This window comes from Lonchura striata, chromosome 3 (genome assembly GCF_046129695.1).
Source record: "Lonchura striata isolate bLonStr1 chromosome 3, bLonStr1.mat, whole genome shotgun sequence".
In the NCBI taxonomy this organism is placed as follows: domain Eukaryota; kingdom Metazoa; phylum Chordata; class Aves; order Passeriformes; family Estrildidae; genus Lonchura; species Lonchura striata.
The window spans coordinates 55,414,008-55,439,891 of NC_134605.1; the positions used below are offsets into that span (position 1 = coordinate 55,414,008).

General features: G+C 35.8%; 1 protein-coding gene across 4 annotated transcripts in view; it reads right to left on the reverse strand.

Moving 5' to 3' along the window:
* SCAF8 (SR-related CTD associated factor 8) overlaps positions 1 to 25,884 on the reverse strand; it is a 149,899-nt gene that overhangs the window by 118,011 nt on the left and 6,004 nt on the right. For all 4 annotated transcript variants that reach the window (XM_031504360.2, XM_031504361.2, XM_077782160.1 and 1 more), the window contains exons 2-6: positions 11,329 to 11,412; positions 9,729 to 9,773; positions 5,946 to 6,107; positions 3,034 to 3,190; positions 1,775 to 1,905 (exon numbers count right to left, since the gene is read on the reverse strand). In XM_031504360.2, coding sequence (XP_031360220.2) covers positions 1,775 to 1,905; positions 3,034 to 3,190; positions 5,946 to 6,107; positions 9,729 to 9,773; positions 11,329 to 11,412 — 579 coding nt within the window. The remainder of the gene's footprint in view (positions 1 to 1,774; positions 1,906 to 3,033; positions 3,191 to 5,945; positions 6,108 to 9,728; positions 9,774 to 11,328; positions 11,413 to 25,884) is intronic.

Sequence of the window (25,884 nt, forward strand, 5' to 3'; positions counted from 1 at the left end):
TTAACTTTCTGATAATGTGAAACCATTTTCCCTATTCTTATAAAACCAGTTATACAGATTTTTTATACAGCAGAGCCTCTGAAAAGGCTTCAGTTGTTGTTCTACCTCAGCAAGAGCTTTCCTGATTACTGCAATAGGCAAAGCTGAAGAGTTCCCCCCTCACTCGCCTTTGTCTGATATAGCTGGTCCAGCCTGTGCATTGCTCTCCGTAGGAAGGAATCAAACTGAAGAGGCAGAGATGGAGGCCCTAGAGCGGAAAAATCCTGGGTGGGCACCATTCTTGCTGTTTTCACATTCTTGTTAGTCACATCTTTCTTATCCAGCCCTCTCTTATATCTAGACTCTCAATTTACCTGCACGCATTCTCACCCATAAAACACAACTGTAGGATTAAATCAAGGTCTTTGGAGCTGGGGAGCCAGGGAGAGGCTGTGGCAGGACTGGTTTGGAGAACAAGAAGAAAAGAGATGGACAGGATGTAAGCAAATATAATTCTTCTACCAATCCTAGACATCTGCACGTACATATTTATTGTGTACCCAGTCTGTCTCTTTTCTTCTGCTTAAGACTATTTTGAGCTAAATATCCAAATGTTATTTCTTTGTGATCTGCTGTCTTCAGAATTTTAATTCCCTTCTCATCTTCATTTTTTTCTCTTGCTTAATTTTCTTTATTTATATTCTCCAAGCAACAATCTTTAAAATTACTTCACTGACTTTCCACATATTTACCACTCTCATTTCAGTTTCTTTTTTAAGAGCTAGTCCACTATTTTTCCTTCATATTACCAAAAATATCCCACAAACTCATTTTGTTTTGCTTTTTTTAGTGACTTTGTTTCTTCCAGTGTAATCAGATCAAAATATTCCCTCCACTTGACTGCTGAACAATTACAGACAACTCTAGTTAGCTAAACACTGTAAAACATTCTCACTAAGTTGTTATTGCCAGTACCAGAGCTTTCACTGACCACTGCTTCTTACTTGTATGTGTGAGATCTTTGTTTAGTATGCCAGCAGATAAAACAACCTCAGTACAAATAAAAATCATAACGTCAAAGTTATGCCATAGCTCTAGCACAGCCTGAAAAATTATCTACATTTTTACAGAAAGCCAACTGTGTGTGCTTAACTTATGTAACCATAGATAATGAGGACAAGCAATTCTTGTGATGCTGAACATCAAGACATTTTTGGAGTTGAGCACTTAAAAATTGAAGAATATAGTAACTTCCAAAATCTCATTTCTGAATGCTGCAAAATAAAATCTATGTTTAGCTGATAGGAAGATAAAAAATTGAATCAATACACAGTACACTTGCTGAAGAAGTTTGCTCCCATTCTATAATTCTGTACAATGTTTAGCTCTTCTTCAGGCATCCAACAGAGACATATGCTTTAACTTGCATTCTATTTTCTATCTATATGCATGAAATCTTATTGTTGCTCTTGATTTAGTAATTTGCAATATATCTGTACTTGTCATCTATATAGACAAGTATTTATTACAGACCATCTTATCTGAAATCATCTTCTGAGACACTTTCAAGTCTTCAAACGTAGTGCTTTTAAACAGGGCTGGCTACAAAAGGTAACACAGAGTTTTAACTGACCTGGAACTTACTTGTGATTAACAACTGCATGAGAAAGTAAACATGGATACTGGACATAAATATAAGAGATACACATGAAAGCATTTCTTACCTGTACCTTAAAAACACAAAGTATCAGACAGTCTACAGTGTCTAAAGTGTAACTGTCTACAAAATAGTTACCTGCTGGCCTTGAGGACTCTGTAAAATCTGTGCAACAGCAGCAAGGGTGTCTGTGTTAGCAATCTGAGATACCCAAGGATCAGGCAAACTCTGCGCCACATTGGCTGGGGTAACTGGAGTCACAGGTGTACCTAAAAAAGAGAAAAATCAATATGTTAAAATATTTTATATAGAAAATAAAAATAGTGTTAGAGAAGAAAAAAACCTGCTGTTATTAAACACTGAGAAAGCACATCACTTGAAACTAGTTTTCTGACATACACAAGAGCACACAGAAATAATAGACTAACATCAACATTCATCAAGTAGCAGAATTACTTTGTGTTAGTTGAGACTAATGGGACTACCAACAAAAACACTGATAAAGGCAAGATAAATAGGTTTCACACAGTATTCCAAAATATTCAGTGGAAACTACATATACCAAAAGATAATTGTTAGCAATCTATTTGTCAGCTAGTCCAAATCTCACTGGACTTGCACTTTATCCCTGGGAAGAGTCTTAGAGATTCTACTAAAAATTTCAACCTGCATCAGCTGGATTCATGAGGATTGCTTGTTTTATGTTTTTTTCTCAAGATAAACATTGAGACTAAATCAGTACTCTGATAATTAGTTTCATGTCATGATCCAGAAGAATCCTCCATAGTTGCAAATACTTTTGCATTTATAGCTCAGAAGTAGAGGTACACCAATGAATGCTAAATATTACTAGATCACTGTTTTAAAAGTCAATGTGCATCAGAATTTAAGACTTATGATTCCAACAATTTAATGTAGTCATAGTATATAAAAATCAAAAGTACTGAGCTGGAAGATGCAGAAAAGGCACTCCAAGATCTGAAAATCTCACGTATTTGCTTTGCCAATGAAAACTAAGATGAATTTGTCCATCTCATTGCTTTTCAGCACGGGATCAGCAAAAGGTGGGTTATAAAATCAGGTGCCAAAAGCCATTCCTATCTGGCCAATTTCACATACATCCCAACCTCAAAAGAAAAAATTTTGATGAAGTGGAAAGTTAAAAATCCCTTTTCCTGCCATCTATCTACATAAGCAAGGCAGATGCTCAGAGCACAAAACAATCAAGCCCACTTTTATAACAAAGTTTTCCTGTTTCCCTGATCTTGATGGTGTTTGCAATATACTTCTTTCTATCATTCATTTGAGTGAGATATTTCAGCATGTTAACAGGCAACATACCAAAGCTGACAGAAGTGTTTTGATTCAAAGTATGACTTCCATCTGGTTCTGTTTACCTGGTGTATTGTTGCTCATAGCAGCTGTAGTGCTGGGCAAGACAGGGGTCACAACAGGAGGAGGAATTCCTGCTGCCATATCCAAGAGAGGCTGAATAATTTCACTCTTGAACACATTATTCTTCTGCCATAAATTTAGCACTCTAACAATTTTACTCTAGAATGAAGAAAAGACAGCAAAAGGTCTGAGTCATACTTATTTTTCTTTTTGTTATTTATTACAGAATTCTTAGCTAGCAACTTTAATCTGTCTAGACTGAAGGATCTTTAGGTTTGCAAACAATAAGCACCACACCAAAGATGTCTGAACTATGAACCTGAGACTAATCCTAGGCAACAGCAAAGAGCTACTATGCACAGGTGGCAATGTTCTCTCAACCAAAAATGTGACTTTAGTCTTGGAAGGTGACATGGAAAGAAAATAATTTTTAGGAACCATTTTGAAGGATTACTAATAATTAAAATAATGAATTATCAGTCTCCTAATTTTTATAATTAACATAAAAAATGCAATTCTGTTTTGCCTATGAACCAAAATTATTTAAGTGCACTGAAAAATGGGCACATACTACTAAGACAGCTAAATATTTTTATTAGAAAAGCAGCTTAATATTTTGCAAGATTTTTTTACAAGTGAGGAATTTAAAAGTTTAAACTGGAACACAATTACCTGCCTATTGAAAATACATAGTAATACTTAAAAAGGTGGATCATGGGGAAGGAAAAAAAAAAACAAAATTAAGACTTCATACTAGTCCACTAGCTGTAACTCACTGTTCAGCTTACATTTCTATTATATTTTTTTCTATTACAATAGATGCATTCTATTACATCACAAACAGATCATCATTTTGATCTGCCTCTAGTTTTTTTTTTCTCAATAAGCTTAACTTCCACCAAAAGGAAGTATTTTGCTTTTTTTGGGGGAAAAAAAATCAGTTGCATTACAAAGAGCAGGAAATTCTTCATAGCATCTGGCATTTGCTGTCACAAAGGTGGTTTAAGTACTTGAGTTCTATAAAACAAGAACCTAGAGTACTTAGCCACAGTGTTCAAAACAAAAACTAAGTCTGTTTGTCCAGAACTGTAAGAGGATACTTAACTATAACAGAGAAGTGCTGAATTTTCACTGCATGGAAGATGCAATTTAGAGATCCCTTAAGAAATCTCTGAAGGCTTCCACTCAGCATTTCAGTATCTGAGCCTTTCTTCTTTAAAGTCTGTGTTATAAGCAGTTCTTGTCAAGTCCATCAGAGGCTCTAACTTCCCTCATCTCTCCAAAATAGGAATACAAAACTGTTTCTGTGGCTCTGTATCTACCCACACCTTGCACTTTCTCTGGGTCAGACAAAGGAATCAGTGGGGTGGTTTTTTTGTTACTTTAAATGAAATGTTACTGCATTTCTACTTGATTTAAAAACAAATTCTACATTTGCTCATATAAAAGTAACTGCTGTGTTTCTCCATTATGCCTTTCAATCAGATTAAACATCAAAATGTTATAAACCAGGTACATATCTTGGTCTCTGGCAGCTCAGTTTTTTGCTAGGCAAGGTATAGGATAACTACTTTCACAGCACAAAGACCCTCCTATAATATTGAATCCATATGCAGCACAGCAGCAAGACTTGGGAGAAAAGTACAGTCTTACGCTGAGGTGAAAAATATCCTAGAAATTAACTCAAGAGGACTTTTGTGGACCCTAAATAGACTAGGTTTTACTATCTCTCTTCACACCAAACACCTCTAATGCAATACATTAATTGCCATGCATTAAAATATCGCAGGCAAATACTGCTATTTCTTAGCCTATGATAAATTTATTATGTATTTTTTTAAACCAGACACAAACTGAGTACTTGCATCCATCCTTGTTCCACCCTCTCCTTCTTCAATACATCAGGCTATTTCTGTATTAGTATATTTCCTAAAGTAGCAAGCTAAGTGAGTTCACAAAACACTCTAATACTTCTAAAGGAATACAACTAAATGAATAAAAGTGTAAGTTAAAAAATTGTGCCTATTTATAAAAAAAAAATATAAAACACAGTAAAACACTGTGGAATTGAAGCAGCACAAGTTAATCACACAGATAACCTACATCCAGACTGGAAAAATGTCATTTAACTCAAATAGCCTGTTCAGCAACACCTCAGAACTCAGTGAAGAGAAGACCGACATCCTTAGCCAAGTTTATCCAAATAAGTAAAATTTCCAGGTCCTGACACATTTTCCTGCAGAGGTCTTAACTACTCTAAAAAGGCAGGGATCCTAAGACAACACAATGGCTGAATGTGCCTTAATCACCTTCCATGGATACCTTGGGTTTTCATATCTCTGGTTGAAAAATACAGCTGTAGGAACGCATGTAACTATTCTAAATATAACTCTTCCTGTAGCATCCAGCCTCACTTACTACTTTACCTAATGACTTTATTATACAAGTTTCTGTGAAGACAAAACCCTTAGAATTCTCCACCTTTTTGCAACTATTCAATAAGAAGAAACACTACCTATTTTAAAACTAAGGGACAAATATGAAGGAAGTTAAACTGCCTGCACTCTTCTATTTCCAGCCAACCTTTAAGAAACAGAATTTGATGGCTGTCTCAACTACTGTGATCCAAGGGAGCAGCTGAACTAGTGAGTCAAACTATATAAGTTAAACCTTATTTAGCTGTGGATAATCACAGAGTCAAAGGAAAGAAGACCTTTTCAAAACTCTTAATTAATCTCACTGGATGTATCTTTCCAATCCCTACACTAAGACAAGCATCATTAAGAAGTACATATACAGGGCAAGTTTATAAGTAGATCCCCTCCAGCAAGTAGAAAGTGAGACGAGAATCTTTATTCTTTATAGATGATATGCTAAAGATTGCTTTAACTAGAAAGATCTGTAAGTGGTTTACCTTGTCATCACCAGGACAACGGTACAAGTTCTGGAAAGTGCTGATGATGTTATTGCTGAATCTTGGCGCAAATACATCCTTTTCTTGTCCAAATTGATGCCGGGACTGTCTCACAATGGAGTCAATGACATACAGACCAGGCACCTTGTACTCTGGTTTGCACTAGAAAGAATGGTAATTTAAAAGGAGTATACGTGAAAAACAACCAAAACCATTAACGGCAGAGTAAATATAAACAATCCTCTCTAATTTTTAAGTGGGTCCAAGTATATTGAAATGCTCTTTATATTATAAATTGTCCTGGAAAATGAAACTTTCTTAAATAACTCAACAAAATTAAAACTTTCTCAAATTACTGATCTAACCTCTAATGTTTAAATTATCTATATGCATTCTGAAAACATGTAAATTGTGTAAAATCAATTTCTTACTGCTAAAGAATTAACTTTTAAAAATCTATCATGAAAATTAACACAAAACCCACATATCCTTTTAAAACATACACTCTATTTTCAAAGTACTGCATAAAGCATGTACTCGCTAAATGATTCTTAATAGTAAATTTGAACTAGCTGTAAATGTAACTCAGGATATTTTTGTCCTTCTTTATGACCAAAGTAAGCATTACAGTTAAAATTTGTTTATTTTACATTGTTGCAATTAGGGTATGGTATATCCTCCCCTGCAGGAGAAAAACATATTTATGGGGATATCTATTTGGTTGAGAATATAACAATGATATTTATTTTACAACTCTGGAAAACTTGCATAATTTACAAACAGCATGAGATTTATAAGGCATGTCTGCTAACTAAAATATTAATTAAGTAATTTATTTTCTTAACAACTAATGCTAATTTTTTTGTCTTTTAACTGCCAAGTAATTACACCACATTACTGCAACCAATTTTAAGATAGAATGAAATATGGTCCAAAAATATAATGAAGTCAGCATCAGAATACATTATGTTATGGATTCACTTAATAAATATTGGGTGTATATCAAACAAGGTGTTACGGAAAACATGGGAAAAGACATCCTTTTTCCTCTCTGGTCCTGTAGACATACTATGCAACACACTAAACTAGTAATCTTTATTAAAGTTCCACAAAAATGCTTCAGAATATTAATTTTACTATGCCCTAGATATAAATGTTCTGTTTTGAAAAGTGTTGAACTTGAAACATTTAGAAAGCCTTTCTTTAGGTTCTAAACATGGTTCAATGTATTTAAGAATGGTACTCTTTATTTTTAGAATGTGTGTGACATCCTTTTAAGACTATATGTGCATCATTAAGCTTAAATTGGATATAATACATTGTCTTCAGAAAATCACTTCAATGTATTGCAGCTTCTGAAATTTCATTTAAATTATTAAACAATAGTATTCTGCATACAGAACAGACAGGTATACAACTTTTCACAATATTCAAATTAATAAAGCTCACAGAAATTCAAAAAGAAAACTCAGGACATAAACTCAGGACATACATTAGCTGAAGTATTTCAAAATATGGCACATAAAGAAAGCAAAGTATGATGATAATGTAATAATATAGATTATATAGAAAAGGCAATTAAATACAAGTAAAAAATTAAATAAAAATTAAAACTGGGGCAGTGAACCTGCATATCCGTAATCTCATATGGAACAGCCTTTATACACAAATATTTACTTATTTTCTGAGTGAGTAATCAAAAACATAATTTTACTACTCAAAGAAATTAAATCTGGCTCTCCAATGGAATAACCTCACATATATGAAATGTGATCATCTGACACCCAAAGTGACCTTTGCCAAAGAATAAAGCAGTCAAACAAAATAACAATAGACCAAGTGAGTTAAGTGTCACAAAATGAAAAATGTCATGAGAAATTATTTTATCTGGAGTTTCAGTAATATCACAAAATTACAAAAGAAAATACTGGAGCTGTGAAGGATGAAGAGCAAACTAACTGAGATGGCACTGACATCACTCTGGTCAGGTCTACAGCACATTTTAATGGAAGATTCAGTAATCTTGAGCTTTAACTTGAAATGAATTTGCAGAAAATATCCAATTATTCTCCAAACATACAATGTAAGCCCTTTAATATCAAATACCTAGCTTTCATCTGCTTATCTCTCATTCTACTAAAGCAAAAAGTTATAATTTAAAATTATTAATAAGTTGCACATTTCACTAAATGTTCATTGAATTGTTCATTAAATAATTAAAAACCCCTCAGCAAGACCACCAAAGGGAATAATCTAATCCAGGGTGATCATTAACAAAGTTTACAATAAAAAGATACATCTGCCTTCTCTAATTAGCAATGAACAGTGTAGAACTTCCTCATCAAGCAGTACTGGACACTGAAGGTTGTAAAGATAAAGTAGCTTGTAGAAGGGCCATGAACAACCAGTCCCATTCCTGACAAATTGCCATTCATTCATACAGAAGGTAAAACGTCTCTTCTGCCTATGAATACTGAACTGCGATCACATCCACTGTAACTAAAAAGCAGTGTTTGGAACTCAGACAATTCTGAGCTGATTTCAGGATGCAGAACTGCAAAGTGCTACTGGTCAGAGATAGATAAGATGTATTCCTGCTCTCATACTCCTGTGTTCACCTGTAGTGTTGAATAGGGATCAGAGGATAGTGATCCCTTTCTCAGAGATGGAAGAAGTACTAGTCAAGGGCCCAAAAGACAACTACTTGACAAAAAACTAGCAGTGTTGATAAAGTATACTACTGATCTTTACTACTGCTTTGAAACACATATATGATACTTTTTACACATAGGACTTATGTACTAGTGTCGAGGTCAGCTGGACTTCGACATACTAGTACCTAAATATTTCATTGATAAATTGTTTCGAGACAGATAAAAACACCAGGCTGAAGCTGAAACCTGTTTACACTGTCCAGCCACTGTCAAAAGGCACTGCAGAGTACACTGGGCAACAAGGAATAAAAGTTAATGAGCAAGACAGGTTACTAATACAGAGCAATCCAGACTGCTTTGTAAAAACAGCAACAGAAGGAAAATTGCATCCAAGACTGCAACATTAATGGTCTAACTTTTCTAGCTTGTTTGTCAAAGCTAAATTGCAATTTGATAACACTTTACTGCTATTTACAAAGAGAGAAGAAATTCAGTACCAAAATGACCAACTGAACAATCAGGTACAACATAGATAAGCAGGGAAGACTCACAAATTTGAATCCATGCATTTCCAACTGGAAGCAAAATGCAGTTTTACCCAAGAATAATTAACTGTTGTAAGAAAAGAAAGTGCTATAAATTTCTTTGCTAGAAAGAATTTTAAATTAATACTACTATCTTCCCAGAAAGTAATTCTAGTCTAGCCATAGAAATATTTTGTTTTAATTTACTTGCAAGAACCACCAACTGAAATGCTACATCTCCTGCTACAAAAAAGATGAGGGTGACAGTCATCTTCCCTTCAGCTTTAAAATCAATGGGAAAACCTGGCAGAAAAGCAAAAGCAACTGTCACTAGCCAAACAGCTGTCAATTGTTTTGCTGTTAGCTGTTCACTGACAATCTCTTTTAACATTAAATAAATACACACAGAAGCAATCCTAAAACAGTATCCATAGTGATTGAGATCAAAGAACAAAATGACAGCAAAGTATTTGTCATTCTGCATAATGGGTTATGATCTGCTGCCGACTATTAACCAGAAACTGAATGTGACTAACAATGGAGATAAACTAATATGCACTAAAAATATTAATCCATATGTGAACCTAAACCCCCTCATGACTTACCTTTTGAATGAATTTCTCAACACTCTGTACAACATGCTTGTAGAACTGAAAAATATAAGAGTATTTCAATAGAGAAAATCTGAAGATGCATATACTTGTTCAAGTATGTTGCTATATTGATAGTAAAACCAGAAGCAGAAACTTTGGATAATTAAACACTAATCCAATATCTACAGCTGAACATGTAATCTTCCTTAAAACACTTAATAGAATATAAAAGAGCTAATATCTGTGTTTCTTCTTTTTCTTGAGTATTTTTACATTGTATTTTTTGAGTAGCATTTTTATTTATTGAAAATTAAGAGAATAATATAACTGTTCCACCAAAACACATGGTTATTTCACTGTACACGACTGAAGATGCTCAACTACTGTTACTAAACATATAACTACTCTGCATTTCACTAATTAATAGCACCTACTGTATACTTTCTCTTTAAAGTTGCCCTGTCCTTCATGGGGTTGTTTTTGTAAATCTCATGTATAATCACAATGGCTCTAAATCACATCAATAATTGAAATAGCTTTACACAATTAAATGTTGTCATTGAAATTATAAAAGTGGAAGTAGGATTTCCAAGTTGAATACATAATATAACATTTTGGTATAATTTAATTGCTTACTTAACAGAACCATCTATTATGATTTACTACTTAAGTTCAATACAAGTTTTCAGCATTTCTATTATACTGCAACACACAGGCTTTAACTTACAGAGACATACTAAAGAAAGCCACTGAATTTCACTCTTCAGTCATCAAATTACTCTTCCCCAATTTAACAAAACACCAATATGGATTTCACTATCTACTTTCCCAATTTAACAAAACACTAATATGAATTTCACTATCTGAAAATTGTCAGCAAAGGAACGTAGATATTAAAGGCACAAGATTGGTCTGTCCTCTTTTCTACCTCTCCAGCTTTTACCGAGTTTCCAGTTGTTTTAATGCTTAACACTAGTGGCATACTTCTTTCCTTCACCATTTTTCAGTGACTTTTTCTGCTGTGCCGTTGTTTAGCAATTAGTTTTACTTTGTGGCAGGAATAATCTTTAATGAGTGCACTAAGACTTGAACTTAAAAACAATTTGTATCCAAGCAATAAGAAAACAGAAATCTATGAACAATATCCATGAAAAGGTATGCTAGGAATTCAGAAAAATGAACAGCTGTATTGATCCAAAGGCATGCATAAATTTTGGGGAGGAAGGAAGGGAGAGAGGGGAGAAGGAAGGGTGAATTCTATTCTATTTTCTATTTATTCATCTCTTAACAGGCATGTCAGTGTTTCCTTTGTAAACTGAGGGAAAAGCCCTGTCTTTCAGATCTGATGAAATTCAGATAGAGACAAACTGGTTTAATTCTTTCTCACATATGACAACCAGCAAATGAAAGTCACACACCACTTTTAGCCTTTTGCTGCATTCCCAGATATGGTTGTATATGTATGACCATATATGTATGGTCACAACCTGGAAATTGTAGGCACAAGGGAGGTGGAAAGTTCTGAAGCAAATTCTTTAGACTATTTCACAAAATTATTTTAACATATATGAAAATTGTAAAAGAGGTCAAAATAAGTTAACTGATTTCATACCTTTATAGCCTTGATTGCTGCCTTGGTGATCTGTGTCATTTTAGCTTTAGAAATGGGTGGCTTGTAATCATTTAGCGAGTACAACTGCAAGAAAAAAAAATTACCAGAAATATAATCTACAGTTGTAAGCAGAATACATTATTTTTCCACAAGAAAATACCATTTATAATTTTCAGTGGATTTTATGTATTAAGCAAGAAAATACATCCCCACTTAAGAAAAAAAAATGCTTAATAACATATAATATAAGATTCAAAATGCTTTAAGGAGAGCAGGTTCTTCTTTGCAATGGTCACTATACATACACCTAGCTTTACCAGCACAAAATATTGTAAGCATTTCAGGTGAAGTTACAAAATAAATACTTAACCACATGAAAATACAGTAGCTCATACTAAGTTTTCCAGGGCAAAGACATTGATACACTTGAATAACTTTATGGAAGCATAACAAAACCTTAACCGTAACTCAGTATATTTATCATCATATGCCTGTCAAATCTGGTCTTTTCATTTTCCAGTAAACAACAACAACAAAATCAAGCCCAGTGAGCATGATCATGTAGCAATTTCAACACTTAAAACAGACTATAAAAAGTACAGACTTCATTCATTCACTACATTAACTCAGGAAAGTAATACATTGGCAGTATTACAAATGCTTAAGCAAAAATCCAGCTGTGTTCTCAATTTCAAGCGGAACATCTTCACTAATATCTAACCAGCAAAACAATCACAGCACACAGGTAGTGAGTGCAGTTTTGCAACAATGCTCTCCCTGGATGCAGTATTAACTCTGTTCATTTGACTGGTACATCCATCTCCCAGCAGAAGCAAACCAGCATGACAGGTATTCATCAGATATTTGCTGCACAATGAAACTTTACACGAACTAAATTCACAGCTAGTCACACAAACTAAATTCACTAATTCTACTATGATTAGAAGTAACTCTTCCCCAAAGCTATTTGCTTGCTGTGAAAATCTCTTGATTATCCACAATATATGATTTTGAACAAAATGCTGTTATTTTCTGCTTCAGGTCTAAGTGTTAGAAGAGAAAGGACTGGCTGATATTTGCTACTTTCAGACATTAAAAAAACAGACACAAAGTGCCAAACCTTATTTAAGGACATTCTTAACTTACATTCTTATTTTTGTTTACAACACATGTTCAGAAGCATGCTAGTTCAAAAATGGAGTTCTAATAATAGGAATGACCATCCATAATTAAATTTTTATTTCCTTCCTAGAAGATAGGAAGAACTGCAGTTCTTCCATAAAACACTAACTGAAACAGAAATAAAGCCAAAACCCCTTTCCTCTCCTATACAGCCTGAGAAATGCAATATAATGAACTACATGAATATCCATACAGATATTTACAATATCTTTAACTGCCTAATATTTTCTCAATTTGTAGCAGATTGATACAAATTTGCTAAAAATAGCTCAGAAAACATAGTTCAGAATTGTTTATATTTAATAAAGCAAACTGTAAGACTGAATAGGATCACACAGTAGAAAGGATTAGACAATCTTAAATATAGGTCATACTCCCCAAGTTGCTTATAATAATTTATTGCTGAAGGTAACAAGTAGGTATTCTTTCATCATACTTGAGTTTCCAAGAGACAAAGATTTGTTCTCCTTGCAAACATGAGATGCTTTTTTCCTATCCTTTCCTGTCAAAACCAGTTTTAACCAAATCCTCCTATAACTGTCAAAAGTGAAAAAAATGGCTTGTCCAAGCATAAGTGTCTGTCTTCTCAGCTTGAAAGGATTTCCATTAAAACTGTGAAATTATAACAAGTTCACAGCTAGACATCCACTTTTAAAACAACTGTTACTACTTCTCACTAATGCTAAAGATAATTGCTGTTGCAAAATATTCTGAATTATTTACATGCTGCTCACACAACCAAAAGCAATACATTTCTAAAATGTAGGTATATGAATGGTCTTCACTATCACAGGAAAAAGAAAGAAGAGAGACAAAAACCCAAGTCTCTGATCAGTTTCTTCTCTGTTTCCACAGAATCACTGTGGTTGGAAGAGACGTTCAAGATCACAATGCTCACCTCAACTAAGCCATGGCACCAAGTGCCACATCCAGTCTTTTTGTAAAAACATCTACTGATGGTGACTCCACCACCTCCCCAGGCAGACAATTTCAGTATTTTATCACTCTTCCTGTAAAAAACTTTTTCCTAATATCCAACCTTTGGCCCAGCTTAAGACTGTGTCCTCTCATTCTGTCAGCTGCTGCCTGGAGAAAGAGACCAACCCCCACCTGACTACAACTACACTTCAGGATGTTGTAGATAGTGACAAGGTCACCCCTGAGTGACCAGGGGTCACCCCAGGCTAAACACCCCTAGCTCCCTCACAGAGTTTGTGTTCCAAGCCCCTCACCAGCCTTGTTGCCATCCTCTGGACGTGCTCAAGCATCTCAATGTCCTTCCTAAACTGAGGGGCCCAGAACTGGACACAGCACTCAAGGTGTGGCCTCACCAGTGCTGAGTACAGGGGGAGAATGACCTCCCTGCTCCTGCTGGCCACACCATTCCTGATACAGGATGCTGCTGGCCTTCCTGGCCACCAGGGCACACTGCCAGCTCATGTTCAGCCAGCTGTCGACCAGTACTCCTAGGTCCCTTTCCACACCATCCAGCCACACAATCCCCAGCCTGTAACGCTGCAGGGTGTTATTGTGGCCAAAATGTAGGACTTGGCACTTGGACTTACTAAACTTCATTGTACTGGACTCTGTCCACCCATCCAACTATTCCAGGTCTCTCTGCAGAGCCCTCCTACCTTCCAATAGATTGACACATGCCTGCAAATTTACTAATGGAAGACTCAATACCCTCACCCATGTCATCAATAAAGACACTGAACAGAACTGTCCCCTAAGGGACACCACTGGTGACTGTCCCCAGCTGGATGCAACACTGTTCACCACCACTCTCTGGGTCTGGCCATCCAGCCAGTTTCTAACCCAGCAAAGAGTGCTCCTGTCCAAGCCATGGGCTGCCAGCTTTTCCAGGAGTATGCTGTGGGAGACAGTGAGTTTTGCAGCTCACTGTTCAGCTTCCAGTTACTCATGGGTAATTACCAAAACTTATCAACTCATCCTGGCTACTGTTTGGCTGGATGTTGTGCAACTACAGCTAAATTACTTCTGGGAACACTACAGCACCAGAAACTTTCTTTGTGTACTGTGTCTTTTGGGTGTTCCTGGTCAGCATTCTCAAGCCCGAAACACTAATTAGTATAAGCAATTTACAAGTACATGAGCAAATGTGAAATCAGCCTAGATTCAAGAAGCCAACCTTGTCAATATAAAAACAGTCCCAGATGAGACTGGCACAGGAGCTCCTTCACCTACAACACACACAGCTATAAGGAGGAAGAACCACTGACTCACACAGACAGTCACAGGGACCACACCTGTGGTCCAGGCCATCAGCTTAGAAATAATCTGGGCCCTAATGGGGCAGTTCAAAGTATCAAGGAAGCTAATACACAGTGCTGGGAAACAAGCAAGAGTTGCACACAACTGACTCTGAGACATCGGCTGTGTGCAGCCAGGTATCTTAACACCACTTATCAGGAACACGCTAAAAGCCAACAGGACAACTTGGGGTGTTGCCAACATCCCGATACTTTATTCCAGGTAGCAAAGAGGCAAATTTAGCATTAAGAACTGATAATTAAAGGGAGAAAGGGGGTGGTGGAAGGGAATCAAAAAAAGAGTAAAACAGTACTTCTGTAGAGAGAGGCTTTTACGAGAATGGTTACATCTGTTACAGATTTTAACAGACATTGAAAAAACACACATATCCCAATTTCAGTACCTGCAAGAAATAAAGAAAAGAAATAAAAATTCTTCAAAAATTATTTTTCCTTAATTGTTTCCAAGAAGCTTTTAATTTACTATAAAACACTGCATACTGAAAAGTTTATTCATTTGGAAAGACTGGTGATTGCCTTGACCCAGGTGCAGAAGGAGCATGCACTTGGCCTTGTTCAATATGAAGTTCGCATGGGCTCTCCTCAAGTCTGGATGTCATCCCTCAAGTGTATCAACTGGACCTCAATGCTGAGGTTGGATTCAATCCCACTGTCTATGTAAATCAAAAAAGATACTAAATAGTATCAATATCAGTGCGGACACCTGCAGGACACCACTTCATACTGGTCTCCATTTGGACACTGTAGCCATTAACTACAACTCTTTGTATGCTGACATCCAGCCAACTCCTTATCTATCAGTCTATCCACGAAACCTATTCTCTCTTACTGCTAGGCTGACTAGAGAAGGAAGACTTGATTGCCATCTCTCTAGTAATGAAAACTTCAGCTTTTCATCCAGCATAGATGATTCTTTTAAGACATTTGGAAACTGAAGAATAAGAAGTTAAAGACACATGTATTATTCTAAAAATGTATGCTTATATCCTCACTTAATTTTTCCTGTGTACCCTTTCCTGCAGATGTTTAGCTAAACCAGTTTGCTCTCTAAGACTAGTGTCTTTGTTTTGTAACACATGCTCATTTGCAGAAGGTAATTGCTTGTCCTCACATAAAAGAAGTCTTAATAAACCAGGTAAAAAAAGGCAACATGGTTAAATAGTAAAGTCAAGGAAACTTGCTGAAATGAAATTATACACTTGCAAAATTAGTATCAATGTTCAAAGGGATTGGGAGGAGTGAGAGTGATCATAAACTCTGGCTGGTAATGTATGTGCAAAAGATAGTGCAATCAAGTTTAAGAAAAAAACTGGAGAAAGCATGAAAATCAGTGCTTTTCAGAAGAGAGAAAGAATAGCAAACCTACTAAAGTGCTCGTCCTGGACAATCAGCACTTACAGGAGGACTCAGAGAAGATAAAGCCTTACAGAAAAAAAACACACACACACACACACACACCTTTTTTTTTTTTGTAATCTACACACTAAGGAAAAACTGATCCCATACTGATCAAAACAGATCCTCCTGAACTGTGTTTACAATAAGGTAAATAACAAGCTCACAGTGTGAAAAATAACAAATAAAGTATTAGAACAGAACTCCAGAATGCAAGACTTGGTAGCTATGATTCATGAACTCTCATTTAAAAGTCTCAATCTTATAGCTCTGAAAGACAGGAAAAGGAACATAAATTTCTGACGGGGGTTCAAGGGGACACTTAGGAAACAATGGATTAGTTAGGTTAAATGTTTGTACCAGAAAAAAACACATAAATTACTTGAAATAAATGTATTAGTGGGGACAGATAATTCCATGCAGCTGTTGTAAGGAAAGGAAACATCTCAGTATATTGTTCTCTGAAAGACTCCAGGAGCCCAGTAAGAAATCACTGATATAAAACCAACTGGACCACCAAAACACATTTACCAAAGATCTCTCACAAAAGGCTCCAAAGAAACTAAGCTGTCTTAAACAGGCCCTTGCATGATAAATAACCCAACCAATTACTCCTTAAATACAGCCAGCAAACAATCTGAATGAATAGTCATTTGGTGCATGGTAAAGGCCCAATAGAACCCTCTTGTGCCTGCTGTCACCTATATTCTGGTTAGGACAAAGTCAGACTGTCAAAGTTGAAGAGGAACATTGCTGACACTACCAAGTAATAATCGGGCAGACTAATTAAGCTCAAGTCCACAGGAAGTAGTGGACACTGGCTTTGAAGCCAGCTATTGCCATTCAGCAAAGAGATCTGCTGATCCATAAGAGATTGCACTGAAGGTATCAATTCAAGAGTAAACCAGAAAAATCTCAGTAGTAATGGACATTTAGATCCACATTATTTGGGGAACAGTACTAACCTACAGGGCACTCTCAACCGTACAATCTCCAAGGCTGGCATGAAATCATCAAGAATAACTAAAACTGTGGAGAAGCTTTCAAGTGAAGAACAAAGGTTCTTCAGCTGGAGAACAGGATTACTAAGAAGAGGCATATGTCAATACAACCTCAGCACTGAAAATCAACTGGGAAGGATCTTCCTCACCCAAGGAGCGCACCACATGAGATGAGCAGGGAGTGACAAGAGTCAGGTTTGTGGATGTGGTTCCAAACTGCCAAGTGTGGTTGTCCTTAGCCTGTAAGGGCAGTTCTGGCATGCCTCAGAGGGAACTGACTCAGAACCTAAACTGATGCCATGAACTTGCTAAGTGTGTGCCCTGATACCATAATGAAACCCACCCACTCTTTTAAATAACGGTATAAATTACAGTCAGCTATCTGTATGATAGTATAAAATGTAGCTCTCCATTTAAAAGGTCTTATTCAAATGAAGTTTGAGCCTTATCACATCAAGCAGCTGTGTTTTTTTCACAGTAGAAATACAATTCATTTCAGAGGGTCAAAAATTAAACACTATAATCTTCAAGTGCCAAATAAAACCAGAAGTTTCAGACGTTTTGAAACAGACTAGTTCACTTTTACAAGCTGGAAGAACAAAGAAAGGGAGCAGACAGAAACCCACGTGTAAACTTAAAAAAAAAAGAGCTGAACTACCATATGATTATGAAAAAAAACCTTCCATTTACTAGCCACTTACTGCTTTTCTGGATATACATCAACTCATATGAAACATTTGCTCAAAGGCAAGAACTGATCAGTATGTTTACTACTGATTACTACAAAAAGATATTTGACTACAGACCAAAACTTTTTTCTAGTTGTCTTCCTAAGTTCCATGTTGTAGATTTGCAGAATGAAAGTATTTGCACCATTTCTGATATGAAAATCCAGTAAGTACAGACATTTGCTGTTGAAATCTGAGGCATTGCTGTGGAAAGCACCACTGTGTGTGGAGTCTCTTTTTAAAATGTACACTGAGAACTTCTCTCCAAACACTGAACATCTATCACCTGCTGATGATGTACATACAGAATAAAACCTAACTTAAAAACCACTTTACAAGTTGATTGGTCAATTTATTTTTCCTATTCATTTAGTAACTTATTTTGCAGCAGAAAAAGAATATCCTGATCTTAATCAAACCAAAATTTACCTACCATCTAGAGAGAAGAGTCTCCTGATATTTGCCCAGAAAAGAGCACTGCTACAGTAACCTATGCATTCACCCAACAGTCACTCTGACACAAAGACTCTTCTAAGCAGTCACCGCAACACAAACAGAACATCTGGGGGAATGCTGCTTCAGTTAAGGTGGAGTGACTTAAAATAAACTGAAAGGTTAAACCCTGATTTAAAAAAAAAACAACAACAAAACTGCAAATATCCATTAAAAATTTGTACAAAGACTTGTTTTGTACTGTCCATTCTTGAACTATGGCACAGTACTCAGAAAATTAAATATGAAACATTTCCTGTCTAAATGTGAACAAAGACTAAAATCCTACAGAATGGGGAGGGGGGAACATGAGGGGATGAGGCAAGAGTTACACAATCAATGACAAGTCACAAGGAGTCTGTCTGTACTGGTAAAGTAAACCATTTTCAAACTGTTAGCTCAAGTTTTGAAAAAATAAGTATTAAATAATTAAGTTAGAAAGTGCATTAATACATGATTCCAGTATGATCTTTTGGGAATAATTTTATTTTCTTCTAAGAGAAAATGCATAGCCAAAGTAAATAGAATACTTTCAAGTTACTGTAAAAAAAGCCACCCTTTTTTCAAGACAACACACTTAACAGCAGCATACATTTGATTTCAATGGCAACGAACATTTAATGGTCTATCAGTTTATTCTAGAAAGCTGTGGACAAGACTATTCTGCCTGCCTCAAGCATTCTAGATGGCTGAACGTGATCTGCTCCAAACACACTGCCAACAATATAGGAAAGTACAAAATACACATGAACATTAATCTTCTCAACCCATTTAAGCTAAAGAAAACACCAGATAAAATTTACAGTGAATTTGTGGGGGGAAGTTGTTTCCCTGATTTCCTATATGATGATCCCATCCAACCATTGGCATTTTCATAATTAGGTGGGGGACAATCAATAAACCTTTAATAGAAATATGCATGTTTAATTAAATGCTGAATATAAATCACAGGAAAACTTTACACAGAAGACTTCAGTCTGAATGGCACTTCAGGGACAAAATGAGTCCACAAAGATATACTTGCTACAAATCCTAATCTGTCTCAATGACAGTAATTCCCAGGGTCATGTTCTTGCAAAGTATGAATCAGATGACAGCCAAATGTCCATGTAAACCGCACAACAGCTTATTATACAGACAGCATAAGAAGTCTAAATATGATCAAACTAATAGTGCTAAAAGCTATTTCTAAGACTATCTCCTTCCTACAGAAATGTACATCTATGTATCAGGACCAGGCTGGCAATTAAAGCCAGTTAATTATAGTCACAATTCTGTATTTTCCATTATCTGATAAAACAGTATAATTATTTGTACAATAAAAAGTAACTATAGGGAGAGCTAAGATACTACATACAAAGCAATATTCCAGTGTACATAAAGGTTAACAGCATTGTTAATAATCATCGTCCCTGATATAATTTTAAATAAACCAAGTCCTCTTTCCAAACTTTGGGAAAAAAAACACAGGCTTGCTCGAAGATCTAATGACCTATATGAATTACATGTTGGGACGGGGGGGAAATGCAAAAGATCAGGTTGATGCTATAAGTAAAGCAGTGAATTTCAGCTCTGTATTTTTTTTCTTTAATTCTGTTAAGAAAAGTAGTCTTCAAGAGAAGCCCTATGTAAAAGTTGGAATTCATCAGCATATTTTGAAGTTTCATAATTCACTATCGCAAACAATAGTTTTATCATTACAATCATAATTAAAGAAGTACTTAAAGTGAAATCTACTGTTACTGCAGACAGCTGTAGTTCACAAGACAGTACTACAGGCTGCTAAGCTATAGCCTAAAGCTTCTCATGTGAAGACCAGACATCATGCACATGAACTTACATCCCCTGAGGAGGGGCAGTCACTTACACAGCAAGTTACTACACATATCCATGGAAGGCAATGCCACAGTGCATTCTGCAAAGCCCAGCACTTAATTCCAACATCTTTCAGTGCTCTTATTCAATAGGCAAAAGAGAGAGACAGCTGTTCTTGTACCAAGATTTTGAATAAAAAAATAGAAAGCAGTACTAACTTTATTAAAATTTTAAAAGCTTCATAAATAATATATCCCTTTTTTATACCTCTGCCACATCCTATAAAAACAAGAAGAGCAGCAAAGAAATATTTTTTCTAATAATTTTGCTATATAATTTTGGAAGGATTTAAAGCTGTGAACAATTCTTGTCTCATGAAATACAAAGGAACAGATACTCACACAGATAAATCTCTGTAACACTAATACAGCAGCTGAGGGAATAAACATTTTGATGCTGATATACCAGGATTCAGCCCATCTCTTAAGTATGAGATAATGACTAGTGTGAGGGATATCAGTTACAAATCACTCTACAGAAATATTTTTAAAATTTTCTCTGCCTGCTACCAGGACACATTAAAAAGACATGAAATAATGGACACTAACCAGACATCAAATATATAAAAAATATAAAATATAAAAAGTATCTGCAATATCAATGAAAAAAAGCACCAAAATAAATCCTAAGAAGTCAAGCCAAATACATACTATCTTAATAAATTAGCTTGATTTCTTTCATACTTCAAGAGCATTAAAATAAATCAAATCCAATTGGAAATACAGCGTTAATGACTTACTAAATATTAATATCACCAACATTAAAGAACAAGAAAAGAGTATTGTCATTCATTGCTTAAAAAAAAAAGACACTTATGCACAAATTTCTGTTAGGTTACATTTTACACACTCTGCTGAAATTAAATTTCTTGGAAAAGTTACTCAAAGTGCATGCCCTCATCTCACAGTGTGTAGGATTTTAACTTGATGATGAGTAGGACCTACCAATGAGAACTGTTATTTAAAACCTGTCAGCACTTTGTTACCCTCAGTGCTGCATATAAATGTTAAAATATATACCACAGATGTGCATGCAGGATGACCAGAATGGCAGATGCTCCTTTCAGCATAAGGTATTTAAGTTTGGAGGACAAAAGCAAAAAATTCTGTTCTTTCAATTATCAACCAAGATGAGTTGCCAAAATTCAACATTAAAAAAGTACAGACCAAGTGGGTTGCAAGACAACAGCAACTACCTTAATATAACTGCTTTCATAACCAAAGTACATGACATGTGGTTTTAATGAAGAAGTATGAAGTAACAGTCCATTTTCTTGTTATCTAATTGCATGTTTGTTAAAAAAAAAATGAAAGGAACCAACAACACTCACATCAAAAACTCAGCCCCTCCCTACACATCAGCTGCAATATACACAACTGTTTATGTTAGAAGAGGACATTTAAATATTCATGACAACTAGTGTACAGGTAACTAAGTGAAGTAAGATGCAAAGGTAATACAGCAGTCCCTCCAGCCCATCAGATAGCAGCACATAAAGTCAGGTGTTACCACTGCTGCATTTGTGTAGTGAGTGCTTCTCCTACTTTTGTCTTAAGGAAACACAATTATGACTTTCAAGTTTACTGAACCGAAACAATTTGAGACAAAATGACAAATTTCCATATCTGAGCCACCAGCCTATTTACTATTTTCTCACCATTACTCCTTTCAAAGAGAGCCTCTAAGTACTTTTGGTACAGTCTGCTTTGTACAAATATGAACATAAAACTGGTATTTAAACTGGTATTTATCCACTTTCCTGAACTCCACACTAGTGCAATACAGATGCTTACTTCAGATAGTCTCTAGAACATACGCCACTTGCTCTTAGCCATTTTTAAGTCATCAAATACAATTCCCCCTTTTTCTCTTCAGAGTAACTTGAGGTGATTGCTGCATGGGAACAAAAAGTTTAGAAAGTCCTAAATGGACCAAATGAAACAGGTGGTGAGAGTGAGCACTTCACCAATGCCTGAACTCCCAGTAACAGAAAAGAAGGATTGACAAAAAATTCCAGGTAAAAGTATCACACAAGAAAACAACAAAAATAACAGAAGCATTTCACTTCAAGCAATTTTTTCATCTTTCCTGCCATATGGCTAATTTCCATATTTCCATTTTATCATTATTATATAGCTAATTCTAGATCAAGAGGAAAAGAATCAGCTTCTGTCACAATATCAGTCGTCACAGATTTCCAGATGTGAGCTTGGGGGCTGCCTACACTGGAGAAGTACTCTCTGTCCTTGTTCCAAGGCACTAGTTTGGTAAAGTGTGGCATAACAAAGAGTTAAAAGCCTTAGAGAATCCTAACTACAATCACACTCTACAATTCTGAGATATGAAATATAGGAACAGATCTTAAACATTTTGAAAATCAGACTCACACATTTTCTCTGCCAACTGTTTTTAGAGCGCATGACAAATACTGTCTTATTGTGTCAATTTCAAAATATCTCACTGAATATAGTTTAAAACCCCTGCATTCACAATGAGACTTAATGATTGAAATTGAAAAAAAAAAAAAAAAAGCAATCACAGTTTGCACTGGATTGGATTTCTCCAACCAATATATCTGTCATATAAATGGTCTTCATTTCCTGTTACATGCTTAAGTTCTCCACTTCACTCTTGTGAAAATTAAGAAGCAAGTGGTAACTAAGTTATGAAGACCAACATGTTAACTGAAGCTGCTCCTTTTCATGTGAACCAGCTTTGTTTTGTTAATATGTACAGGAAATTTGGTATTCTGAAAGACTTTGATTTGATCAGGTCTGTCCACTGGCTTCCAACAGTCTGGTCAATTTATTCTAAGCTCTTGGGGCTTACCCTCTGAAAAAGCCAAAAACATTTATAAGTAAGTATGATTATTTCTTTTTTTAAAACTGCAATCTCATCACTAGCAAAATAGTAAATTGTATTTCTATATATTGTACTAATTTCTAAAATATGCACTGAGATCTCCATGAAGTCCTGCTACAAGGCCAACATTTTTAAACCAAGAGTTTTATAATGAGAGCAATTCACAGTATTTTGCACTTTCCAGAAAAAACAAACTATAGAATAACAGGGGTGGAAAGCAAAGAATGCACATAATTAATTTTACTTAAGTTTTTGAAAGTAACTAATAAATACTGAAGATGGAGAACAAAAAAAAAACTATGGAAATCTTTACCACTCAACTCTAAACTAATTACTTGGAAAAACTGAGCCCTAGACTGAACCACTCAAGATGATGGATCTTCTAAATTACCTTTCCCAAAAATGCATGCTATTTCAATAATAAATTTCAATTCAAATATGTAAGACAGCTATTCACTTCCTTGCATAAAGGCACTGCACTTTGTTCAGCTGTTTTATTTTATAAAGCACTATTTACTCCAATCTTTCAAAACTAACGCTATAAAGAATATCTTAAAATCAACAAGCTCAAGGCTACAAAGAGGTGGCTTCAACCTCTCAGGTGTTGTTACCCTCCACTGTTTTATTGCTCAGCCACCATCCACCCAAACCACCATTCCTTGCTCCTGGATCTTAGCTCTGCCACCCTTCTTTAGGGCATATCTTCTCTTGTGCCTTCATTTTAAATAAGAACCAGAACTCCCTCTGCCAACCCTCAAAACATCAACAGCAGACACATTAACAAAGCTGCCAAGCCTCACTTTCCACACAGGTATTTTAGTAAATTAAACACATGCATTATATTTCTGAATCTCAAAACATCAGTCACCCACCCGTATAACCAAGGACAGGAGAAAAGAACAACCTCATACAATCAAAAACTGTACCCAGTAAAACCAGTCAAGTAATGTCAGCAAACTCTTGCAAAAAGAAGTGGAAGCAAAATAGTAAGTTGTATATCCAGAGTAATCACCTTTGTATAAATGCCAGCTCACTTCCCAAAAGCCTAAGAGCAGAAACAGCAGGCTATTACAAGAAATATGCGTTTCTGGTAGGGGTAAATCTGATACAGAGAGGGTCATGGTGACGATGCACTCATTTCTTCTTACTTCCTCCAAATGTTAACATTTTAAATTCTACTTATAAAAATGTCTCCTTTTGATCAGTACATATGGCAAGAACAGGTAAAATATGTACTAGTACAGCAGTAAGTGGACAGCATGTTTTTGCCTTAAAGAACATGTACCCTAAAGTGAAGAAGCGGCTCCTGAATAAGGTTAATAAAATTACTTACCCAACTACCTCTGTGTTCCCTGAGAAATACTGCAGAAAGTAGCTCCAAAGAAGTGAAAAAATGGAAAAATAGAAATACACATGCAACTTATGAAAAGCTTCAAACAGGAACAAGGACTAATATTGTTTGGAACTTCTTTCAAAAGTTGTTTTTGTTTTTGTACTTTCAGTGCCAACCTCACTGAACTCTGGTTGCACATATGAACAGCCAATGATGCACCTCTGTCCCGGGCCCCACAATGGAGTTACACCAGCGGCTGCTGAAGCCACAAATGTGGGCTATAACCAAGGCTGGAGGAGCCACTCAGGATTAATTTTTTAGTGGCTGTCATGAGGTAAAATGATGAATCAATTTTACAGACAAGAAGATAGAAGACCTCTTCCTAAGTAGGAAAACACTCTTATGGGAGAAATTTAAGGACTTTAAAGTATCTTTAAACCTGCCTTACCAAAAAGTTTTGTTCTGAATGGATTTTCTCCTGTAAGACAGCCATCTGGATTATCAGACTCCACTTCTACAATTGTGATAGAAAAAGAATGGTTTGGGTTGGAAGAGAATTTAAAGGTCATTTAGTTCCAAACTCCCTGCTATGGGCAAGGACACTTTCCACTAGCCCAAGCTGCTCTAAGTCCCATCCAACTTGGCCTGTAACACTTCCAAGAATGGGACACAGCTCAAATAGTGGCACATTCAAACAAGACTTGTTAAGATAATTTTAAGTACTCTGTCAAAGACTGTAGCCCCAGGTATAATCTTGGTAGGCAGGTGACAACCAAAGGATCTGAAATTACAAGAGTTCAGAAGGGCATTTGTTTTAAACTGCAAAACAGCTCGCTGCTCTCTAAACGAGTAGCAAGCAGGATCAATACTTGTAACTATCCAGTTACAGCCCCAGAGAGTTTGCATAACCTGGAGATCTACACAACTGCTCCAGGCTCACAAGGATCTGATCTAGATCACAGTTTAAGAACAAATTTAAAGTCTATGTACCTAAGAATGAAAACCTATCAATGTCTGTCCTATACTATTTCACTAAAGAAATTAGGTTCTTGAGAATGACATGCACTAAAATAAAACCAAACCCTACCATTTTGGGCCTTTAACACGCACGTGCAGGAGCATGTCTTTACAAGGCCAGAAGTCAAGGTTTTGTGGCCAATGAAAATCAAAGGTCAGATCAGTCTCTCAAAGTGTGATATTAAAACAACAAATAGTTATTCAGCACACATGGAGACATTTAACTGGGTGAACATCACTTTAATATTTACTGTATCTTGAAGAGAAAATTACTTTCTGCCCCTACACTCTTTAAAAAAATCACTGAGAGACAGCAAAGTTCAATTCTTGCTGGGTAACAATCATGTGAAATACTTATATTTCACTGATACTGCTCC